Source organism: Mchenga conophoros, linkage group LG13 (genome assembly GCF_057382185.1).
Source record: "Mchenga conophoros isolate Kocher_MC1m ecotype Shallow Benthic linkage group LG13, M_conophoros_male_GT1.1, whole genome shotgun sequence".
Classification (NCBI taxonomy): domain Eukaryota; kingdom Metazoa; phylum Chordata; class Actinopteri; order Cichliformes; family Cichlidae; genus Mchenga; species Mchenga conophoros.
This window is the reverse complement of record NC_140538.1, coordinates 19,527,499-19,552,496: the sequence shown is the minus strand read 5'-3', so window position 1 is coordinate 19,552,496 and position 24,998 is coordinate 19,527,499. Positions and strand designations below refer to the sequence as shown.

The 24,998-nt window shown below is 40.2% G+C and overlaps 1 protein-coding gene across 2 annotated transcripts; it reads left to right on the top strand.

Annotated features, from left to right (window-relative positions):
- The first annotated feature begins 121 nt into the window (after positions 1-121).
- LOC146561206 (uncharacterized) lies at positions 122-17,197 on the top strand. 2 transcript variants are annotated; one of them, XM_085297070.1, is made up of 28 exons: positions 122-235; positions 686-797; positions 1,852-1,975; positions 3,076-3,469; positions 3,570-3,647; positions 3,742-3,837; positions 3,919-3,972; positions 7,718-7,771; positions 7,874-7,927; positions 8,000-8,053; positions 8,183-8,236; positions 8,324-8,377; positions 8,456-8,509; positions 8,911-8,964; positions 9,065-9,109; positions 9,187-9,240; positions 9,335-9,388; positions 9,479-9,532; positions 9,674-9,745; positions 9,831-9,866; positions 10,774-10,818; positions 10,899-10,931; positions 13,050-13,196; positions 13,679-13,855; positions 14,577-14,667; positions 15,789-15,866; positions 16,127-16,282; positions 16,985-17,044. In XM_085297070.1, the coding sequence occupies exons 2-28, from the start codon at positions 719-721 to the stop codon at positions 17,041-17,043; spliced, it is 2,304 nt and encodes a 767-aa protein (XP_085153196.1). In that variant the 5' UTR covers positions 122-235; positions 686-718; the 3' UTR covers position 17,044. The 2 variants fall into 2 exon arrangements, with proteins under 2 accessions (XP_085153196.1, XP_085153197.1); XM_085297071.1 differs by having other exon boundaries at positions 16,127-17,197.
- Positions 17,198-24,998: the final 7,801 nt, after the last annotated feature.

Below are 24,998 nucleotides of genomic sequence, written 5' to 3'. Positions count from 1 at the left end.
TGCGCCTCTTCAATGTGGTGACGCAGGGCTGTTTAGTCGTCTTAGGTCTGGCTGACGTATGAGAAGAGAAGGATCCTCTGGGGACCAAAGGTGGAGTGGAGCTCAGGGGTTGAATGATCCTCCTGCTCAGCTCAAACACCGGCCCTGTGATGGCACTTTAGAACGGTTTAAATCCACACACCAGAAACTGGGAAAGATCCATCAACGGGAACTCCCAGAAGCTTCACAGGAATATGTAAGTAATTCTAATATTCCATACAGTTTTCTTAACTTTTACATTTAATACAATTTAAGGAGGTAGCAGGAAAGTTTTAAAAGCAATAAATGATATCAGGTTGTTGAGCTGAGGACATTTTAATTGGATCAGTTACACATGTTATCTAGTTTTGTAATCATAGTATAGGTAACAATCTAGGTGCTTAAACTGCAAATCATTTGCGTAGGCAAAGCTGTAACTACAGCTCATACTGAAGATAATCTTGCAATAAAACATAGTCAGAAAAATGCTTTCTTATTGGTATTATTATTACTCTTAGTTTCCTTCTATTCTTTTGATATCTTTAACCTTTGTGCATGGGTAGGGAGTACTTTTGGAAGACATCGGAGGGTTTCACAAAGCCTATATTAACATAGTGTGCGACCTGATCTCTTAGAATTATTGGTTTGTTTAATTGCTGTATTACAGGCACTTATAATTCCAGACATCAAAAAACTGAAAATGCCAGCTCAGAAAAATATGCTGGTGTTTGTGGCTCTCTTTTCTCTTTTGCGACTGGCCCAGTGTCAAAAGTTGCCAAGTAAGTTTGCATTTTTTAAATGCGTAACCTCATATTACTGCCTATTTTCGAATGTATAAAAAGAACAATTTTTTATGTATCATAACCAAATGTAGACAGGTGTTGGTTGATTGTGTGGGTGCAGCTCTTGTTATACATGATGCCATCTAATCTCAGATCAGCCCTTTGTGGTAAAAAAAAGTAAACGGCAGTTATAATCCTAAATATCATATTAAGAATTAGTTGTTTTTTTCTTTTTCTTTTTTTCTAAACGGTAGCCCACTACTGTATTCTGACCAGCAGATGTCACTGTTTGTCAGCCCAGTGCCTGGTCCAACAGCTGCTCCATGCCAATATGCACAGTAAAAGGTGTGCAGAGGTCAATCTAGGGTTAAGATTTGCACATTAAACTTTGAACTCCTGCAGCAGAGTTACGCTATCACTAAAAAACAGTTATCGTTGTGTTTTTATTTCTTTTGATAGAAAACAGAGCAGCAAAAAAAAAAAAAAAATGAGAGAAATCAGGAACAAATGTTTTGAGGATTAGATTACTATTTGGAGCCAAAGAGTGTGCAGCCTGAAACATTTTTTTTTTTTTACATTTTCTTAGCTATGGTGTCCTGTTCAGTATCCACAGATTAAAGTCACAAACAAGCCAATTCACATAAAAATAACCTGGCAACAGTGTTTTCCAAAAAATCTAAGGCTAATATTTCTTAGCAGGTGTATATTTAGGTCACAGTGTGTGTAATCATAAACATTCCCCAGCTTTAATCTGAACATTTACAGGAAATTCTGCAGCAATGCTGATCTCATTCAGAGTGCAGTACAAAGCATCCAGTGTTTAAAATTTAGTGGTTAAATTCACCCATGAAGGAAAATAAACAGCCTTGTTGTGCTAATGGGTTTAATGGATTACCTCACTGATTAGATGGCATTAATAACAACACTGAGTAATGCATCTATCTAATAAAAGTCGGTGATATCAGCAGTGACGTAAGATTCAGAAATAGTCCAACACCTTTGATGCTCAACCAGTTATAAAGCAAACTAACCTGAGTGTTTGTGCTGCGAGGTTTTGACTTACTGGAGGAGTTTCATGTGCCTGACTCAAGAGGAGTGAGGAGGGTGGACGGCTCTCAACCTGAGGCAGTGGCCTACCGTATCAACCCCTCCATCCATCTACAGAAGTCCATGAGGTACAGATCTGCTAAACCTCACTAGAGCTTAGAAATAATTAAAAACTAGCTTAAGAGCACTCTGAGAACTTCCCCCGAAGGTCTACACTAAAACTTTGATGTTTTATGTTGTTTTATTATAATATGAGGATGTCAGCCTCCTCTTATTGGCTGATGTCCGACCTTTGGCCTATGACCTTGAGGCATTACATGCTGACTTTTAATTATCTTTATTCATATGACTGGAGCAGAACTGCCTGAAATCTTTAGCTTCTATAAGCTGTGAAAACTTGAGAATATAAAGATATAGTTATCCGTGTGCGATTTTGCCAAACCATAAGGCGTCATTGTGAAATCCTAGGGCATCATGCTGACAAAATAAAAAAGTTTGTTGTACAGCTCTCTTCATTCCCTTTCATATAATATATTACTTGATACGGATCTCAAGTGGTGTAACCAAGGTATGTGTAGGAGTGCACACTGAATATCAGGTGTGGTCACAGGTGCAGCAGAGGACACCTCTGATCACACTGCATCTGGTCAGGAGTGCAAACGGAGCTGAGTCCTTTAATCTTTCAAGACTGGTGTTAAATTTCTCTTTGTTGAACAACTTAACACTGACAACTGTGTTGTGTCTGCAGTATGAACAAACAACTGTGGTGTAGGATTCTGGTACAGGTGTCACTGCAGGTCAAGTTCCCACAGTAGAGCTTTTTCACATCAGAGAATTTGACTTGTCACAGTAGGAAAATCACAGGTGTTAATGATGGCTTCGTTTTGCTCAGAGAGGGAGGTCCTGCCTTTGTGCAAGTTCACCGTTTAAAACATCTGTTTTAAAAGCTTAGCAACATCGATTGACACTTTATTATGTAGAAAATGCATTTTAACATTTTTTTTCCTTTTTAGTTTTGTGCAGACTACAGCTGTAGATTAGCTACCAAGCTAACTTTGGCACTATTGATATATAAAACTCCACCACCACCATAGTTCAAGTGTCTCAGTTTTTACTTCTTCATATAAAATAAAACTATTAAATTCCCAGAATTTTTTTTGCTGATTTTTGAAATAAAGTACCCTCTGTTTAGTCACCCAGCCCTCTAAACCTGATTCTTGTGCCACAGCGACATGTACCCAGATGGACTTCCCTCCGACTACTCGGTCATTGCAACATTTAGGGCGACCAAAGACACTGCCAAGGAGTCCTGGAACCTGTGGCAGATCAGTGACCCTGAGGGACAAGAGCAGGTTGGCCTTCGGTTCCAGGGTGATACACGTTCCTTAGACTTCTTCTTCACAAGCCCCCATGGGAGCCAGATGCTGAGGACCTTCCATGGTGTGGAGAAGGTCTTTGATGGAGAGTGGCACAAGGTAGGACTGAGTGTGAAGGGCAGCCAGGTGAAACTGCTGATAGACTGTGAAGAGATCAGAGTGGAGTCCATTGATGAGCCAAGGCCAATCATCCACCAAGGATATACCTCCATTGTAAAGCGTGCTGCAGGAGATCGCTCTGTGTCTGTATGTTGACACTTTGCATTTGCAATTATCTTAACTAGTCTTTGTTTTGATTTTTTTTATATAGCTTTATTTTCTCATATTATCTTCCGTTTCTTTCAAGGTGGATTTACAGCAGATGGAAGTGTCATGTGACCCAGAAAAGGCCTATTCAGAAGGTTGCTGTGAGCTCTCGAGCGTGGTGAGTCATCCATCTAACATTACTGCATCTCTGTTTTTAGTGATAGGTGTGGAGTATGTGTGGAGTCACATGGTTACCTATATGTCCATTGCAGTGTGGAGGATATGCAGTGATCGGCCTCACAGGGGGAAGACCCTCTTGCAAATGTATGCATGGGCAGCCTGGCATCCAGGGCGCTCCAGGACCAAAGGTGAATGTCATTCTGCATGCAACTGGCTCAAGTTGACAGACAAGTTGAATCTGTCATGCCATATTTTTTATTCTTCTGCAGGGTCATAGAGGCCTTCCGGGAGAGGATGGAGACCCAGGGAGACCAGGGAACTGGGTAAAAAATATACAATATTCCATGAAAGCGTCAAACCTCACTGGATGAATGCATACTGCAGTATACAATACATCACGTATTCTCAGCATGAGCAGAATCTTCTTCCTCTTGCCGCTCAATAAAGAGTTAAGCTGGCTTGTGGGTGAGGGAGACTGTAAAACTTTCATTCGTGAGACAGCAGCAAAGCTGTGGAAAATGGCAACAGAGGCACAACTGAGAGACGACAGGATGGAAACAGATCTGGAAGCAGAAGCGCTTAGCGATAGTAAACACGGGGGCTCCATTCACGGTTCGAAAACTCATGTTGAAGAATCCTAGATAAACATGAACCAACATGGATGCGACAATAAGCTGTTGTTGTAGCTCTGAAATATGCATTTACATCTTAAAATTTAGGCGCTGTTGTTTTAGAATACAGGATTAAACTCAAACTGGCAAACGATCACAGGATTTGTAATGGTTTTGCTTTCCCATTTGGAAGAAACCGTGCCAAACGTAATGAATCCCACACACAGGAAAACAAGGCAGTTGAGCAATAACCATGCCCTCCAAGTGCTTGGTAATGAGTGGCATTAGACTGCTTAACTCTTGTGTAAAAATTGTCAAATGTATTGTTTCTCTAAAAGGCAAATTCTTTTACAAGAGGAGGACTGATTTGGGAAAAAGAGAAAAGGTGTCAGAAAATTCGAAAGATTAAAGCATTAGGCTAACGGAGCCAGTTATACATGCATCAGTGAATGAATAAATACTCTCACTTTTCTATCCTTCAGAGAGCTGCAGACGTGATTATTTCCACTTTAAATTTATGACTTGTTAATCTCTTTGATGCTTAGCAGTCACTGTTATTGGCACGGATCAGAAAGTCTCTGAACATGTGTTTAAAGAAGGAGCATTTTTTTTATACTTGTGCGTCAGTTTGGCTTTTTAACATGCCCTTTGCTCTCAAAGAAATCTCCCATGCTGCCTGAGTGTCGACTCACATACACTTAGAGCACATTTCCAGAAGTGTACATGCTACATTATTCATGTCCCAAATTGCGGCTGTAGCGCCTCTGGGAATAAACATCTGCCTTGTGTAAGTGGTTAGAGTTTTGATCTCCTGCTGGCTTGTGAAGTACACAACCCCAGCTTGATTATCTCCTTCCCTGCTGGCATCTGACGAGGGCATTTCCTGGCACAGAGGATATGAACTGGCCATCTCAGGTGGTGGGTGGTCCTTTGCTCCTCTCAGCCTCACTGCCTCTGATATGTCATAAAGTTCAAGGTCATGCCTCTCGGCTCACTGTTTAGAGGTTCAACTCCATCCAGCTGAGTCTGCGTAAAGACAGCTTTAAGTGAGATAGACAAATAAACTGTCACGACAAAGGCATCCTGGCCTTGCTTAATGTGTTTGCTGACTTAGTGAAATGCAGCCAATTGGGAAACACTTTTCCTTCTACTACTAAGGAACTCAGCATCTGTGCAAACAACAGTGATCCATGTTATACCAAGCTTTCCTAAATAGTGCTAGTGTATATTTTTCATTGAAGTGACTAATATGAGAGCGCTGACATTTACAGTATTTAAACTTATTTGTATTCTCAGACTAGTTTGACAGTAAGAAAAATAAATAAACTTGTTCCAAATGGTAAGCTTAATACTTGGAAGTTCTAGCCTTGAAAATGTTAGCTTAGCATTAGATGGTCTAGTCTAAGATCAAAAGATTAAAAAAAAGAAATCAATCAATGATAAAATAGATACTACACCTATCTATTACACATGAGCACCAAATGACTGATCTTAAAAGAGACTAACCAAGTTTTTCCCACCTCTCCCACCAGGTCAAAGTGGGCTAAACTAAACTCACTCTATTCTGGCTGGGGACTAATTTTTAGAGCAATAATGTGACATTTTAGGAAATATACTGTCTCATTTTTTTCTTTCTGCTTGGAATTAAATCAAAAGATCAATACCAGATGAATATAGAGACACGGTTAACAACTAGATAGCCAGCTTTTTCTCTAAAACACAAACAAAAAGGCAAAACAAATCTTCCTTTATTTGCCAAGAACATTATTTACTGTGTGCTGCTTTTATGTTTGTCTAAATAATTTGCTGTGACACTGTACAAAGCATTTGTCCCACTCTCTACTGAAAGCTATTTTCACCAGCTGTGCGTCTAAATATCAGCTCTAAAGCTAAGGTATTAACCTTAGCTTTAGAGCTGATATTTAGGCCAATTTGTTGCATAATAATAATAATAATAATAATGTTGCATAATGGAAAATAAGCAAAAATAATGCAAAAACAAACAACTGATTATATGGTAGACTTTGCAGTGTTTTTAATCTTATGTTTTAATAATAATAATGGATTGGATTTATATAGCACTTTTCAAGGCACCCAAAGCGCTTTACAATACCACTATTCATTCACTCTCACATTCATACACTGGTGGAGGCAAGCAACAGTTGTAGCCACAGCTGCCCTGGGGCAGACTGACAGAAGCGAGGCTGCCATATCGTGCCATCGGCCTCTCTGGCCAACACCAGTAGGCAAGCAGGGTAAAGTGTCTTGCCCAAGGACACAACGACCAAGGACAGAGAGCCCAGGGATCGAACCGGCGGCCTTCCGGTTACAGATGTGATTCTTAACCCCTTGAGCCACGGTCGCCCGTTATCATTTTGACACAATGATAATGGTTTTGCTACTTTAGCTAATGGTGGGAAAGGGAAGCAAAGAATTGTATTTTTATTTAAAATGTGTTCTGCTGCCCAGTGGCATGGTGGCTAGCACTGTTGCCACACAGCAAGAAGGTCCTGAGTTCCTTTTCTTTCTGTGTGGAGTTTGCATGTTCTCCCCGTATTTGCGTGGGTTCTCTCCCGGCACTCCTGCTTCCTCCCACAGTCCAAAGACATGCAGTTAGTGGGGATAGGTTAACTGGAAACTCTAAATTGCCCATAGGTGTGAATGCGAGTGTGAATAGTTGTCTCCATCTTTGTGTTAGCCCTGTGACAGACAGGTGACCTGTCCAGGAGGTACCCTGCCTCTCACCCTAAGACATTGTGGATTGGCTCTAGTCCCCCCACAACCCTGAAAAGGATAAGCGAAAGTGAATGGATGGATGTTTCTTTCTCTATTCTAGCTCTGTCTTACAGTGGCCAAATGATCATTTTGGCTACTCCATTTAGGGGTTGCCACAGTGGATCATCTGCCTGAATCTCACCCTTTCCCTGACTCATCTGTCACACCAACACTCTGCATGGTCCCCTTCACTACATTCATGATTCTTCTCTGTGGTCGTCTTTTTCTCCTCCTGCCTGGAAGCTCCATCTTCAACATCCTTTGTATAGTATATCCACTCTCCCTCCTCTGCACATATCAAAACCATCTCCGCCTTGGCTCTCTAACTTTGTCTCCAAACTGCTCAATCTGAACTCTCACTCCAAACCATATATGACACCAGCTTGAAGATCTTCCCTTTTTCTGTCTCTCTTGCTGCTGTCCTTCTGCCCCAAATCACCCTGTCACTCATCTCTCTAGCACTTCACCTTTCCTCCTTGTGTTTATTAGGGATGAAAGTCTGAAGTGTAAGAGACTCTTAGTCTGATGTATCCAAAGTTTAACGACAAAAATCTTATTAACTTGTAATCAGTGAGAACAGTCACCGTTAATTAAATTTTACGCTGCTCCCCGGGCCTTTCACCAACAAATAGCTGTTGTGCAAGAAGTCTTGCTTTTGATTAAGTCAAACTTTATTTTGCAGGGCATAAGGGGGAACACAGGAGATTATGGCAACATTGGCGAACCAGGCCCAAAGGTGAGATTTGTCTTTAAACGATCCCATCAGGGCTGCACTTCACTTTGGCTCGTTCTCAAGATTCATTAATGAAGCCTCATGTATGCATGTATGTATCCTCAGGGTGAAGAAGGAATCAAAGGCGAGAAAGGAATGAGAGGACCCTGGGGCCAAGTGGTAATTTATCATTTTCTTTACCTCAGAATTTTACAAATGATGATGAATATTAATGGGATGCTGTGTTAACAGGGAGACAGAGGTCCCAAAGGGCTGAAAGGATTAAAAGGGGCAACGGGCTTTACGGTAATAACCCTTTTGAGTTCTTGCTTTAATTGGCAAGCCACTTAATGAAGTTATAAGTTTGTTGTTGTAGCTATATAACTTTATAGATGACTCAAAGAAATTAATGTTGACATTTGACTGTAATTACAGGGAATTCAAGGACCACCTGGAGACATTGGAGAGACTGGAAAATTGGGAGAAGCTGTAAGTTAACCTTTCAGGCCCAGTGGTAAGTCCTTAAGCAAATCATTATATAATTACTGTATAGCTAACATTTTGACCTCCTTGAAGGGTATTAAAGGCATCAGAGGATATGAAGGGATTCCTGGGTTTCAAGGAGTTAAGGTATTCAAGTTTCCTGACAGTTTACTTAATTTTTCCCTCATATTATATAATCTGAAACTGTTATGTTTTTATTTTTAGGGTGAAAAAGGGGCTTCTGGTGCAATAGGGCGACCTGGGCTTAGAGGAAAGCAGGTGGGTGGTTGTGGGATTCCCTTTTCCATGATCCATAAAAAAACACTCTATAGTCTTTGTGCGCTTCCTTCAAAATCCCCTTATGTGAGCATGAAGGGCGCGTAAATCATTTTTAATGTTGTAAAACACTGGAATAGAGCTATGTTTTTGGCTTATGTGCCGTCTCCATAAACAACATTAGTTCATGTGGCTGGATTTTGGCTGAGATCTGAGGGCCTGAACTATATTAACGTAAGCTGGTGAGTCACTGGAAGAAGGGCTTGAACTGCAGCGATAACCTACATGATACCTACACTGCATGAACTATATGAGGGCACGTCCTATTAATTTACTACTGAAACAAATGTATTGCAGATAAAGCAACATTTTAACTTATGTCACTTTGTATGATGAATTTACAGGGCATTGTGGGAGATCCTGGAGAAAGTGGAACTCCTGGACTGAAGGGGGGACCTGTAAGTCACAGATCAACCGTGGGGATATATTATTTTGCTTGATTAAATTTATAACAACATAATTTTGAATTCTTATGAGTGTTTTTGTCTTGAAATCTAGGGAATTCAAGGACCTGTGGGCAGAGCTGGCACCATAGGACCAAAGGTAATTCACTGCCAACACACTCAGCGCATCACACCCGAGGGCTCACTTGCACTTGCAAAAATAATATGTCTCCTTAGGGCATTATTGGAGATCCGGGCTTACCTGGCAGAGATGGTGATCCAGGAATAGAGGTATTATATTCTTCTTATAATGACATGTTTATGTAGAATTTTGGAAGCAGTGCCCATTTATCATTATACTGTAAATGTCATCTGTTCTCTACAGGCTTATCAAGGACCACAGGGCCTCAGCGGAAAACTTGGACAAAGTGGAGCAAAGGTAACTCACTGATATTGTTAAGTTTTGTAAATAAGTGTACAATGTATTTTTTTTGGCAGATTAATATCTGGCCATTTGTTCCTTTTACAGGGGGAGAAAGGCACCCTGGGGCCACCAGGAGAAATAGGTCCCAGAGGGCAAACTGTAAGTCACATTTTCAGGCATTTCATTCACCAAAGACAGCACATAATCCATTTTGTTTGTAAAGTAGTTTGCCATCCTAAAGGGAAATGACAAAGAATAAAGCTGTAGCTTAGGTTGGTTAATAAATGTTATATCCTCTAGGGCCCCAGAGGTTACAAGGGTTCTGCAGGAAAGCCAGGAAGACCTGGATTTATTGGCCCACCTGGACCCACTGTAAGTGCTCCAGATGACTTTTCTTAACTCTTCCAAACACTAGTTCATTTTCTTCGAGCTATTAAACCATGTCATCTTTTTACAGGGACATGTGGGCATGCCTGGAAAACGAGGGCCCAAGGTAATACATCCCTATCCATTACCCATTTGAGAAATAAAATGGGGGCAAAATTACTGTTAATGGTTCAATTATAGTGGCTATTTGGGAATCATTTGCTGGGTCAATGAGCCACATAGAATTTAAGATTTACAGATGGATTCTCTGTCCAAACCAAGACATTTTCCTGGTTTGGAAAGCAACCTTGTATTTAGGTAACAATGGTAGGTCCAATTAGATACTAGACAGCACTTTTTTATAATGTTGTATAAACCATCCCTAATTTCGCTGCCCACTAATGTAACATAAGTTGGTAGAGTTCGAGGAAACAGTTTAATATGTCAAATCAGAGGCTGCTGCTCAGGGCATGTTGGCTCAGTGTATTTTTGTCTCTCCATATGGACAGGAGGTCACTAAAAGTGCTAAACTCCCCCACAGGACCTGCTCTCAGTGTTTACAGTACATCCCACACCAATGAAAAGGGGAGATATTCATGCAGAAACCACTGTTTTACTTCACATGAAGAAGAAAAACAAATAATTTATGTAACAAATAAATCAATAAATGAAAAGTAATTTAAAATAAAGCATGTTCAGAAGTGTTTTCAATTTGCAAACATGACTTTCGCATATGGGTTGGTAAAGGTCAGCATGGATGGACATATGGTATTAGAATGCATGCAGGAGATATGCTTATTGAAATATTTCATAGCTCTACAACTGGATCATCTCAGCTGTCAGCCCACAGTGGATGTGGGATGAACACTGGCAAAAAATGATAGAGTAGAGTAGCTAACAGTGTTGGACTTTAGTGTATGGGACTAACCTGCTAAAGTATGTGTGGGACTGCTCAGTGTGAATGTGATCAATATAATGAACCAAAATAATTGCAAAAAATCATGAAAATGTTATTTTTCTTTTGCCTTGTACAGGGTGACACGGGAATCCAGGGTATTAAAGGAGTTAAAGGTGTACAGGTACTGCCTTACTTATCTTTTCCCTGTTGCTCAACATATTCATTTTTTCTATCTTAACATCAAATTAATTTTTTTTAAAGGGAGAACAAGGAGTTAAGGGCCCAGCAGGACAGGTGAGATTTCATACATGAGACTGTATTTGTGTTTTTTTCTTAACGATAAATTGGAGCATAATAATTATAACACCGACTAATGATTAAAAGTCTTGGTGTACAACATTCATTTCAAGAACAAACTGATTTAAAGAGTTCAATTGCAGTTACAGGAAAAACGTTTTGCACGCTGTGTAATTACTTGAAGTTCCAGACTCAGTGTCATCTAAGTGAGAGAGAATTACAACATAAGTTTTGCACTTCTTACGAGTTTATGCATCCATATTACCCCTTAGTGTGCTCACTGTGCTGCTGCTTGTTTCTAAGAATTCAGAAATTTTAAAGTGCATTGTCTACAATTGAAAATTAAAGGTTTCTCAGTTTGTTGAGTTCCCATAGTCTAATAAAGGAGATATGGAAATAGCTTTAGTTTGTCACAAAATTGAAGTGAAATTAATTGTATTCATTGAACACAATTCTGAACATGATCTACTAAAGACCAAGTTATGTGTTCAACATAAGTTGCCATAATGATCTAGCCAGGTCAGGTCACCTCTGTGACACTGAAAACTCCCAACTCTAGGCTCGACCTACTTTGCTAAGTCATTAATCTTGCTTTCTAGTACACTTTTCAAGGTGTTCAAGCCAAAGTAAGAAAAAAATGGATAAAACTGAACACTGTTGCTACTTTTCTTAAGCAAAAGTCTTCTCCAATGATCACATCAAGAGCACAACCTGCAAAGAGCTCGGTGGTAACAAAAAAACACTTTAATAAAACTTGCTACAGTGTTTAAATGCCACTTGAGAAGACTTAAAAATAAGAATGATGTTACTGGAATTGCACTTTGCAACACGTCCTCGGTTTACAAATGTCCACGGAGATGTTCCACAACACATCTGAGACTCTGTTCTGCCACAGATGAGACTTAAGTGGAAATAATGGAACTGCTCAGCAACACCCAAACTTCATCCCAACCACAGATGGTGTAGGGAGTATCATGATTTGGAATTGTTTTGCTGCCTTACCTCTGAAAGACGTGCAGCCATTGAGATAAATTGTACAGGTGAATGTGAGGGCAGCATCACATAAGCTTAGGACAATACCCCAAAGCACACGAGTAAGACAGCACAAGAATTATGGAAAAGGGGGAGGGGAAACAAAAAATCCCTTTTCTGATTTCGATTGCTGATCTTGACTCAGTTGAGCTTTGGCTTGACTTGATGAGGTCCGTTCCATCAAGAACAATCCAAGAAATGTTTTGAAAGACTTATTGTAGGAGCAATGGTCCAAATTTCCTCTTTATTGTTGTTCAAGACTCATAAGCAGCTGCAGGAAGTGTCTGCTGAAAGGAGACACTTCCTGGCCAGTAAAGGAGAATGCGCTGAGTGATTACTCAATGCGTTGAATAAAGGCATGAAAAGTACAAATGTTTCTGTGTTATTAGTTTGGATTGCAGCTATAACTGTGATTAGAGCACATTTTAGGAATAATCAATTCAGAATTCCTGGGAATTCCAGAGGGATCACGAACCTTTTTTCCGTCACTATAAGCTGTCATTTGCAATCAACCCAGTTCTCCGATTTAATATATCAGGCTAGTTGTGATTAGTTGAGTCACTGAAGAGAGGAGTTGTGCAGGTGTGGAGTTTCCTAACACTATAATATTTCTGCAGCTACGGCGATTAGAAAATCCGATCGTCACATGATACGAATCCATTAAATAACATTCCAAACATATTTAGAACATCTGTCAATGTGATAAGAACAGAAGCACAAATGCACTAAAATGAATTCTGCACATTTCTCAAAGCTCTCTGCCGGATTTAATTTCTATTTTCAAACGTCCATAAAAATATCATGTTTTTTTAAAAATATATTTATACATTATACTTCCAGGGCAGGTTTTGGGAGGTTGAAAGATTTTACTCTTTAAATGTCTGTTTACACTTTCTTTATTTCCTGTATTCAGTATAACATTTGTCCCTAAACCTATAACCATTCATATCATTCAGATTTTAAGCAGTTAATGCTTTCCATAAAGCTTGCATCCATGCAGAAGTGATTACATGTTGTATCCTGACGTATACGCTTGCTCCATCCTTAATCGTGTCCTGCTGATGTTGTTAACATCCTGTAAAGGTTGGAGACAGGGGTAAGCAGGGTCCTCGGGGAGGACGAGGGAAGCGCGGGCCTGCAGGCCCACCTGGACGTTCAGGTCCTGTCGGAGTCAAGGGTGTTCGAGGTGAACTTGGACCAGATGGTTTTCAGGGGCCGCCGGGTCCCCCAGTAAGTAAAATACAAGCCTCCGGCTTTTTTTTTTTTTTGGCTGATACAAATAACATTTAAATGCTTACAGTATAGAGTAGTACTGTTTGTATTTAGCTCTGTAACTGACATGAAAAGCAGTCTCTACTATAATTGGCACGTCATCGTTCTGTGAAAAATGGCACAGAAAGCGCAGAGTAATCATTTGCTCTAGTAGTTACACTGACTGGCACACACAGTGTTTGGTAACAGCTTTGGTGTCAAGAACACATTTAAACAGTGTCTCATTAGCCTGCAGTTAGTAGTGAGTCACAGCAAGAGTTTCGTTTAGTGTGGCTATAAATCCATAATGAGCCTCGGGAAATATTGTTGGCTTTGTTCGCTGCATTTCCCTCAGAGAGGCAGCCGTTGCTTCAGCGTGCCCCGTCCTGTAATAATCCATTTTACATGTCCCGTGGTTGGAATCCTTCCAGTGATGGATGTGGTAATGATTTCTTACACAGGGTCCGACCCTCCCTGCTCAACACGTGATTGAGGTTTGTAAGAAAGTGGTCCTGGAGCAGATGTCCATGTTTGCCAACTCAGTGAAGAGGACATGTGCTGCTGTCTGTCCTCTGTACGGGGATGTTCCCATGGGTGCCCCTGGTCCCCCTGGACAGAAAGGACCCCCCGGACCACCTGTGAGTTTTACACTTTGGGTGTTCACTGTTCAAGACATATCAGTCTACACTCTAGGAACATTTACTATAAAAAAAAAGAAAAAAAATTTGCACATGTCCTGTGCAGACCTTTAGCTTAAACACACTGTCAGAATCCAAGTACATTCTCCATACATTGTTCATTATTGTCTGCCTGGCTGAGTAAAATGCAAACACATTGCGAAGGTCTGGACTGGACTAAGAGAGCTGAAGTATTTGGCAGAAAAGCTTGGAATGAAAACATTACAATTTTCCACGTCTCCATGAGGACAAATAAGGAGTCACAGACTAGACACTTGGTCTGTTTTGCATGGTTTTTGGAAAGTATCAAGGCTGTCTTTGGATTAGAAAGGCTTTTCCACATTATTTTACAGTGTAGAATCAATTCATGTCCCACAACTCCTAATCACAATAACTCTCTGGCTGATAAATGTTCTTGAAACCATGACTATATAAAAATATTCCTCTATATTAGATTTTGGATGGTAAGCCTGATGTTGTGGCGTTTGGTGCTAAAACAAGTGATGCACCAATAAAATGCAGTGTTTTCCCATCAGAGTATTGAGTTATCAGCCAAATAAATCTTTTCAGACTTTTTGTTCAGAGCTGGTTAGAGGTGAAACAGGACTTAAGTGGTGGCCAGGTTCAAGCTGAAAACACTCAAAAGATTAACAATGTGTTTTCCTGTTGATGATGTTGTCAGGGGGATCCTGGTAATCATGGCACGGAAGGAGAAGTGGGCCCACCGGGATTCTACGGAGAAGCTGGAGAAGCAGGCCGAAAAGGAGAAGCAGGTATGGATAACAAACAAGGGAGACTGTATTTATGAATACAGTCTAATATACATGAAAAAATAATAACTAATCAAGGTTTATTTTAGGTAGAATACGTGCTGGAAAGAAGGCTATGATATCCTATACTTAAACAGACATCATTTTATTTTTTGGCCTCTTACCATCAGGACAAAACCCCCCAGAAATACATCAGTACATTATGAATGGAACGCTTACTCAAAATACATGGTGTCTGACTCTTTTTCAAGTTCTTCAGGGCAGCAAATTGAGCTGCGCTGCATCACAGATTTTGCACTGTCGTAGAATCATGTCCCAAATGGACACTACTGAAAAAGAAATCTCTTGAGTCTTTTAAGCGTTCCACCAGCCCAGCATCTACCTGCACCCTTCAAGGGCTCAGGGTCCAGGTGTGCTCTGTGTGATCATATTTTTGAGCAACATGATGATGTCATAATATCTGATATAGATAATCAACATCAAGTTTTAGCCGTGTGCACAGTTTGGTTGCTCAGCTCCTGGTCATGAACGTGTACATTTTCTTATTTATGGTTTGAGGCCTGAGTGTGATGTCACGGTCATACCCCTGCCAGGCCAATGAAACTGAAGAATATTTATAAGGTGTTTTAAACATTAATTTACCAGTGATCTCAGTAACACGTATGGTGTTTAATCAACATCAACAGCTTGGTCATTAGTAGAGTTCAGAAAGGAACTGAACATGATTTCCTGAAATATAGAGTTTGAGTAGTAAAGTCAGAACTCTGGCAATTACACTCCAGTTAAGCTACATAGCGGCGTCTAGATGCTGATGGTGGCAAAGATGAAGCATGTGTAGACTTGGATGAGGATCTCTGTCTGGCCAAGATGAGGTGGAGATGGGAAGAAGCTGGGTCACACACAGAAGTGAGGCTAAAAGACAGAGTGACAGAAGAGTACTGAGAATTAAAGGGAAAGAGGCTGATTGGTTCATATGAGGCAGCCAAGAAAATGAGTGGACCAGAGTGATGACTACTTAAGTTTGAGAGCATGGCGAAGCGGAAATGATGTAAAGAGTAGTCTAGCAGCCCAAACATATAGATCTTTCTTGAACTCATGCATCTGCGTGTGTGTTTTGATTGCAGGTGACAGAGGAGAGCAAGGTGATAAAGGAGCCAAGGGTTACGGCCTGCCTGGTAATACTGGAGACCCTGGACCAAAGGGTACTTTTAACTTTTTTTTTAACTGAAATTAAGGCATCAACTGATGTCGACATCTTTGCTAAGCATGTTCAGCTTATTCTTAGTTTTAAATTCCAGGGAAAAGGGGCTGGTGTACAGTAACATGAGTACTTCTTGGACAGAATGAAATGATTTTTCTCTGGAAGTACGCTGGTCTTGGAATCTGCACAAGAAGCATTACTCAGCTCACTGAGCAGACTGCATGAACTGAAGACTAAACAATATTTTTGACTCTGTCGCAGGTCAGCGTGGACGTCCTGGCAGAGCCTTCAATGGCCAGCCTGGAAGGCAGGGTCAAAGGGGGCATACGGGCCGGCCTGGGCTCAGGGGCCATCCGGGTCTTAGAGGACCTCCAGGTGTGTGCGTCACCTCTGGGTGTGCTCAGCTGAACTCCACTGGTGGGTCACCGCAGCCAGCAGAGCGAAGGTTGAGGAATCAGCCATAGATGAAGAAATATAGATGTTCAATACTGACCTTAAAGGAATAAAACATGCATGATGTTTGTTAGAATCTGATACGATACATTTAAATTTAATGTAAATATGCAAATCAAACGTGAACTGATCGTGTGAGAACAAAAGTGGTGCAAAAAATATATTTGTAAAAAACAAAATTACACATCTTTATAATAAAAATCCATTTTTGGTAAGAGAGCATGTTATTGTGTGTGCAACAACCATGTAATGTTTGATGGTTGCTAATAATTGCTAATTAATTCTTAATCAATTGCTACACTGTGCATGTATTTTTGTAAACTGGCACTGGATGCTAGTGTGACGTTAGTGTGCTGCACAAATTCCACAACAGTACATTCCCCTTCAGTAATATCGGAATTGAATCTTTCCAAAAGTCTGGAAGAGATTTATCTGTATTTTAATATTATTATTATTATCATTGCTTTAATTGTCTGGGTCAGACGATGTTACTAAATGCTTAAAGTGTTCCAAAAGCAAAGAGAAACATTCTTGGTGTTTGGACTCGGTGAGCAACATGCAGTGTTTGAATAGGGTGCCAACTTGGAACGTAATATCAAGTTTGGGTTTTTGATTTCTTGTGAATAATTATTACCTTTGTTGAGGGGTTTTGCACTGCATTCACAGATTTTCCTATCTCCAAACCCTGTAAACTGATTTACAGCAACCATCACTACAGCAAGTAAGTACGAAGACTCTGTAGTCTTATTTGAAATAAGAAATCTGTGATTGTTCATTTTGTATTAGACATGGAAAAATGAAACCCCAATTAAAAATGTATTTTTAACTCTGGATGGGTGTTTCCAGAAACTCCTCGAAGCAGAAAAATCCCACACAAAGATGCACTTACTGAATTTTCTTATAACATTTGCCAACAGCCATCACAGTCACCATGATGCATTTTAATAAAATCGGGTGTTGGTGTACTTTTCAGCCTTTTGAATTTTACACATCTGTGAGTCCTTGCATTCAACGAGCAAAACGTTTCAAAATCCTACAACAATGACACAAGCTGCAATGTTTCCTACAGAGTAGCTCTTTAACTACTGTTACAAAGCTTTTGCTTCACAGCAGTGCAGCAGAGTTGACTCAGTCTCAGCCTTTTGTGGACTTTCCAGCTGAAAAAGGTGCTGCTTAAGTGGAAAGGCTCTAAATTGCTCGCGGGTAAGAGGTGCTGAGTCTATCTATCTGTATTTGCCGTGTAGTTGGCCAACGCCCTACGCGGGGCATTTCCCTGCTTTGTGATCCATTCATGCTGGAAAGGTCCCATTAATCCTGCAGCCCACAAAGGAGTCAATGAGTTGAGAAAAAAGATTTCTTTCCACTGTCCAAATCTGATGAAGAAAGAAGAAACACACGTGGAACGCTGTGTGTGGCTCCTCTCAGTGTCTTATGTTTGTCTCCTCTGCAAAGCCCATCAAAAGTAGATGGTCATCCTCCAGACTCTCCGCGACTGCAGCATCATGTGTGCCATGCTGCTTTGTTTTGCACCATCAAAGAATGCTATAGCAATCTCTGTCATGGAAACTATTACTAATCCATGATTATCCTCCGAGTTTTCGCTCTGTGCTCAACCACTTGCTTCAGGACATGCTTGCTATTTATCTCTGTGGCGAACCAGACAAGTGATCATGATAAATATGGCTTAATGCGTATGAGTTGACTAAAAATGACTCAGTATAGTTGAGCTTCAAAGTGATGGCACCAAATCAGATTAGATTAGATAGAACTTTATTAATCCCTCGGGTGGGTTCCTCTGGGAAATTCGATTTCCAAAAAAGCACAGCACCGACAGAAGTTACAGAGTTAAATCAGAGATTCTCATAGAGCTGTTTTATGTTGTCCTCACACAGTTACTTAAAATTTAGCAACAGCTGCCAGACGCTGTAAATGTTGGTCGATACGAGTAAGAAGCCAAATTTATAGTCATGTTTTTTGTAGAGGTGAGAATCAGCAAAGTGATAATAAAGACAAGCAAACCTTTCATTAATGTTACTTTTTAGCCCATTCACAAGTTTTAATATGCTGGCAAATGCGATGGCACTGTATGGGCAGATGACATAATGATGGTTTCATGCAGATATATGATTTTCCAATTTGGGCAAACCAGATTCATTTAGTTTATTAACAGACTTCAAACTGATTCATCCCTTCTCTTTTTTTAAAGGACAGGACATTGGAGTTCGTCCCAGATATAAATGTTAAATATTATGGGGTTGAGTTTTGTGCAAAAATGTCTTCTGATCACGAAGGAAAAAGAGGGCAATGCAAGAATCTGTTAAAAGGCCTTTATTCCCTTTGCCTGAGACTGTGGGGCCATATCATGGGAATCACTTACAGTGATGAACAGCCAAATACAAAGGAGGCTTTTAACTGATTTCAGCTGTCTTTGATCTGCCTTTTTCCCATATTATTGCCTAAAGGCGAACTTGTTAATAAAAAGAAGTTACAGTATTTGTTGTCATACTGAAGCATTTACATTTTCCATACAGAGAGAGATCTAATTAAAGGGGACAAGTCTCTGGAACAACACCAAGAGGTGGAGCGCCGTTCTTCTAAAACAAATTCCCTCATTTAGTGTTTTGATAATGGTTGGAGATAGCACTGATACGGGCAAAATAAGGATCGAATATGTCACCAATTTTCTAAGTAAATATATTTCTAAAGGTGCTATTGACATGAAATTCTCAGCAGATGCCTATAAGAACCCTTCCCATTCACACATGCAAAAAAATTATCAAACTATAGATCTCCATAAGTTATGTGCAATAATGAGAAATCAAACAGGGAACAAGTATTAAACACATGAAGAAGGGAGGTGCAAAAAAGCATTAAAGGTCACGAGCTGAAATCTATCAGCAGATATAAAGTATTCCTGCCACTTACTGCAAATAAATATCAGCTGCTTGGCCTATAAAAGGGTGTATCATTACCAAGGTGGTACACATTAAACATCTCGTGAAGGGTAAAACCAGTTACAGAAGAATTTTACACTACTGAAGGTTCTGGTGAGCACTGTCGGTGATAAAGAAGCATGTTGAAGACATGTTAACCCTAACCCATTTAAAGATAACTGAACAACATACAGATAAGCTTGTGAAATGCTGTGAGAATATAGTGTGGTCAGATGAGACCAAGATTCAAGTCTTTGAATGCCATAATACACGGCATGTTTGGAGGTCAAAGGCACTGCATATCACCCCAAAAACACCAAACCAACAGTGAGGTTTTGACTTGGGAGCATGATGGTGTGTGGCTGTTTTTCAGCATACGGCACTGGCGTGCTTCATATAACTGAAGAAAGGATGAATGGAAAAAAGTACCGAGGCATTCTTGATAAAAATCTGCTGCCATCTACCAGGATGATGAAGATGAAACTCGGGTGGACGTTTCAGCAAGACAATGACCTCAACCACACAGCCAGGGCAACTCTCCACCAACTGCGCTTAGAACTAAAGAAGCTTCTCGGATGAGAGGTGAAACGTCTACAGAAAACTTAAAGAAGTCCAGACAACAACATTCCTTTTCCTGTTGCACTGGGTCAGTAAAAACAATGGGTTGTGTAATAATTAACCAGTAAGAATAAAAGAAAATCTACACTCTGCTGCACAAAATTCTGGATATATTATGTGTGTGCACACTGTTGTACTAATCAGGAATCACTAGAAAAAGGCTTAGGGATAAGTGCTGTATCACAAGTCAGAAATCAATGAGGAGAGAACATAATTTTTGAAGCAACAATTGCACACAAGACTACATGAACACATTTATATACCTCAGAGACAGAATAGGTTGTTTCCTCAAGCAACATGTGAATGTTTGCCAAATAAAAGCTCAACAAAGACTCCTTTTGGGTTGGGATAAAAAATACTAGCACATGACTTTACCCAAGGAGACTGTGGTTTGTATCCTGTGCATGACCGTCTTTTGATTGAAAGATTCCAGCTATTTTTTGTTGTTGTTGATTATGCTCTTCTCCAGTCTCTTTTTGGTTGACCAAAACATCTTGGGTTGGTTTGGGAAAAGATCATAGTTTGTATTAAAATAGACCCCTTCACAATGTTTACCACATGTTTGAAAACCTTTCTGGAGGTTGGATGAAGTCGGCCCTATCTATCTATCTATCTATCTATCTATCTATCTATCTATCTATCTATCTATCTATCTATCTATCTATCTATCTATCTATCTATCTATCTATCTATCTATCTATCTATCTATCTATCTATCTATCTATCTATCTATCTATCTATCTATCTATCTATCTATCTGTCTATCTGTCTGTCTATCTATAGTTGCACCACCATCAGGGATTTTTCTGCTCCAATCCCTAACCCTGTTACAGTTTTTCTCAGTCGCTTTGGTGCGTTTCTCAGATCAGAATTGAAATTCTCATAACTATTAGTTCAACCTCCACAACACTCAGTCATTTGTGCACATCATAGTAGCAATTTCTCCTCTCTCTGAACAAACTGCAAATGCTTTTGGACATGAATCAGTTGCTTCCATACATTTCCCTGCTGCTTTCTGACATTTCCATTTGCTTATGTCATGTCAGTCAAAAGTAATCATACCTATGGATGCTGAATAGTCGTTCCCAATAAAACTAATAGTCATACATCCATTGCTTGAGTCATCACACACAAAATTGTTGAACTAGTTATCACATGCCAAATATTGGCCATCTGTCAAGCAAATCCTATACCTTTCTGTATCATTGTTCCTGGAAATGTCTCCGAAATTGAACAATTGATCTCGGGTGAATTACAGCTGTCACTCATGAGGAGGCGTGTGAAAGTTTAGTTGTAACCAATGACAAACAACTTGTTCACTGTCAATTATGGATGAATCCTGTGAATCCCCAATTGGCAAGCATATATAAACTGCGCAGGAGCTAGTGTGTACCATTTCTACACTTCTGTGACACAAAATGGAAGGTCAGCACCGTGGAAGAGGGGTGAGGATGCGGGGAGGAAGGGGAAGGGGAAGAGGGAGAAGAGGCAGATATAGGCGGATTCCTAATGAAATAAGGGCTACAATTGTGGACCATGTTGTCAATCACGGCCTCACCATGGAGGAGGCTGGTCGAAGGGTGCAACCCAATATTGGAAGAACTACTGTCAGTTCAATCATTCAAACATTCCGTAGGGAAAACAGTAATACACTGTACTGTACTGTGCCATCTCAGACACATCACATGTTACTGTACTGTATTTGCAATTTCACAAAAAGTTCACTCTGCACCACATAGGATTGTAAGACAACCTCGCGGAGGCGGAAGAGGGCCCCTTTTTACCCCACAGCAAGAAGAAGCCATTTGTGCAATGGTCATTGCAAACAATGCAATAAAGCTGAGAGACATACAAAGCGCTGTCATAGAGAATTACACGGTATTTGGCAATATTGAATCTGTTTCAATTTCAACAATTGACAGAGTACTCAAGAAAAATTAAATCCACATGAGCAAATGGCCTTGCTAGCAGCCATGGATGCAGCATGTGACGACATCACAGCAGGGTCCTGCAGAGGATGGATTCGCCACTCCAGGAGATACTTTCCTCGCTGCATTGCGAGGGATAACATCTGTTGTGATGTAGATGAAAATATGTGGCCAGACAGACAGGAACGTCTGGATGTGCCAGAATGATTTACTGTACTGTTACATGTGCTGTTTATTGTTCACATTAGTGCACAGCTCTACCAAATGGGTGATTTTATGTTTACATGTATTCTACAGTGCACAAGTGACTGTAGCATATTTTTCTTTTGCACAATTCTGTAGGATTACAAACACTTCTACACAATGGAAATGTGAAACGTACGTATTCAGTGTCTCAGTTACTCCCAAGACTCCCATAACATCTACAGTGACTTTACTGCACATTTCAGATGGCTGTACAGGTAGGCCATAGTGCTGTCGTCAGCATTTTCAGGTGTCACCAATTGTTTTTGCAATGGGAAACACTGAAATTATAAACTGTCATAGTGGAAACATGACAATGCCATTTGACTATCTTGTTCATAAAGATGGTGTCAAGACTTTTCATTTTGATGGCACTGACAGTTTCATTGACATGGATACTTGCTTTTGAGGTATGGATAATCAATTCTGTGCATGTGACGTGCTTTTGCAGGCTATCCACTAGGTTTTGCAGTTTGCACTAATTGTTTTGGGAAATGCACTAACTGCTGTGCAAATGTTAATGGTGTTCTGAGAAACGCACCAAAGCGACTGAGAAAAACTGTAACAGCTGTACAATAACCATGGCTACAGTAGCTGAGTCTGTGTAGTTTTATTTGAAGGAAGAAATCTGTCCATTTTGTATTACACAGGGTGGTAATTGTTGATCATTTTTAGCCTTTTAGTAGATGTTTGCATTATGATCTGCATTACTGAGCATTTGTAGATATAAATGACATGTTATTGTCATAAAATTAAAATGATAATAATAATGGATTGCATTTATATAGCGCTTTTCGGGGCCCTCAAAGCGCTTTACAATTCCACTATTCATTCACTCTCACATTGGTGGAGGCAAGCTACAGTTGTAGCCACAGCTGCCCTGGGGTAGACTGACAGAGGCGAGGCTGCCATATCGCGCCATCGGCCCCTCTGGCCATCACCAGGTGAAGTGTCTTGCCCAAGGACACAACGACCGAGACTGTCCGAGCCGGGGCTCGAACCAGCAACCTTCCGGCCAACTCTTTGAGCCACGATCACCCTATTTGATTGGATGCTATTGATGGGATGCTTGTAGGTCAACATAGGTAAAAAACAAAACAAACAAACAAAAAAACAGGCCATTTTAACCCATCTCTATGTGGTTGCCAAGTATCATGATGGTGCCATAATATTTCTTGTATAACTTGTGTAAATATCAATGATGATTTAAAAAAGGGGTACTAAAATGTGAAAACAGGTCACTTTTAGCCAAATGCTAGGTGGTTGCACAGAATTATGATGACATCATGATACATGGTATAGATGAGAACCCTCAGAAACCTAAGATGCAACATTGTGCAAAGTTTTACTGCTCAAATCCTGATCATGTAGGAGCAGTTTGCAGACAAACAAACAAACAAACACACAGACAACAGTTTTGTGTATTAAAGTAAGATTAATCAAATACGACTTATTTATTATTTCATGCTTTCCGTAAAACAGCTTATCTTAAGTGTCCTGTGCCATTTAATTGAATAAGCTCAGATCAGATATTTCCAGATATGACCACTGACTAGATTTCTTCTAGCATAAATACACATTCTCCTCTGTGGTTTCTTTGATGATCATCTCCTGTTGGTTACAAACTAAAGAGACAGGAGATTACTCAGCATTGGAAAGTCTGGTCTCACCAGAAGGCTGGCCACTCCCAGGTTCCCAGCACCAAGTTAGTATATGCCTGTGTGATCCACCAGAGTGTGCTGAGGCTCAGGGTCACTAAGGGCGTCATCAAGGAACCACTGCTGCTCTTAGCGTAAGATGACATTTCTATTTTTAGACATTTTATCACTGTGCTGTCTACCAATTTGGTTTACCCTATAGAGAGGGGGATAATGTATAGAGTAGTATAAGAAGAATTGTGCAGTTTCCTTTTTAATTCTTGATGTAATTACAAATGAAGAATAATCAGAAATAGAAGTGTGGAACGCTGGCCTTTTTAAAAATCAAATCTAGTTTTATTTAGCATTACAAATCCTCATTATTACTGGTAATTAACATGATAGGAATCTTACTTTAACTGCTTGAGTACATCTACTTGTATTAAATAACTTCAATAAATTTCACATAATGAAATTAAATGTTAGTATTCCAGTTGTTTTAATGCAAATGAGACATTTTTGAGTTTTTCTTGCATTGTTTTGGCTATATCTACAGTTGCAAAGGTTAATTTTATGCTGCACTATAAATCTGTTGTGATGCACTATTCTGTATTTTGCTCTCTGAGTTCCAGCCTTGCACAGATTTACTACTGTATGCATTTGTCTTCAAGTTGTTCTGTGTTGTTTTGTACAGTGCTTTTTGGAGCCTTCACAGAGCCTCTAGCTGCTGTTGTTAGTTGATGCAGAGCAGGCTGCCCCTGAGTACAAACATGATAAAACATGTTAGTGTGGATCAAAATGAAATCTGCCTGCTCTGCAGATAACAGATTAAGTTGTGCATTTCTAATGACTTCCAGCTGTCTGTGCAGAGAAAAGCACTGCAGTAGCTTTTCACACCTTGTTCATTGCCGACTTGTATAACATGATCTGCTGCCCCATTGAGTGGTGAATTGGAGTGAGTAAGGGGGAATTCAAACAGGGGTAGTGCAAAGCATTGCTGAGCACTCTTGATCTTGGTGAGGGTACCATGGAAGAATACAATATGTGTGACTCAGTGCAGCAAAAATTGTATGCTGCTTGTCCTGCAGAAAACTCCATGTTCTCTGGTTATGCCTTAAGCAACAATCCAAACCCTCAACACTTGGAAAGAAGTTCTGCTCATTACTATTATTTTCCCTTTGGACTGTTGGAGATGGGTTGTCTGGTTCACTATTTCATGCTCTCCTTATCTGCTTCTCTTTCCACCCATGGTAATTGAGGGTGGCTGCGGGCCAGTAAAAGTCCGGAGTGAGGGGGGCCGGTTTGAGAGGAAGAAGGACAG

Bases quoted from the DNA above. Each gene is read 5' to 3' on its own strand.
- LOC146561206 (XM_085297070.1), top strand. From the start codon at position 719: ATGCCAGCTCAGAAAAATATGCTGGTGTTTGTGGCTCTCTTTTCTCTT. The intron at 3,470-3,569 runs GTATGTTGACAC...GTTTCTTTCAAG, and splicing joins CAGGAGATCGCTCTGTGTCT to GTGGATTTACAGCAGATGGA. The intron at 9,746-9,830 runs GTAAGTGCTCCA...ATCTTTTTACAG, and splicing joins TTGGCCCACCTGGACCCACT to GGACATGTGGGCATGCCTGG.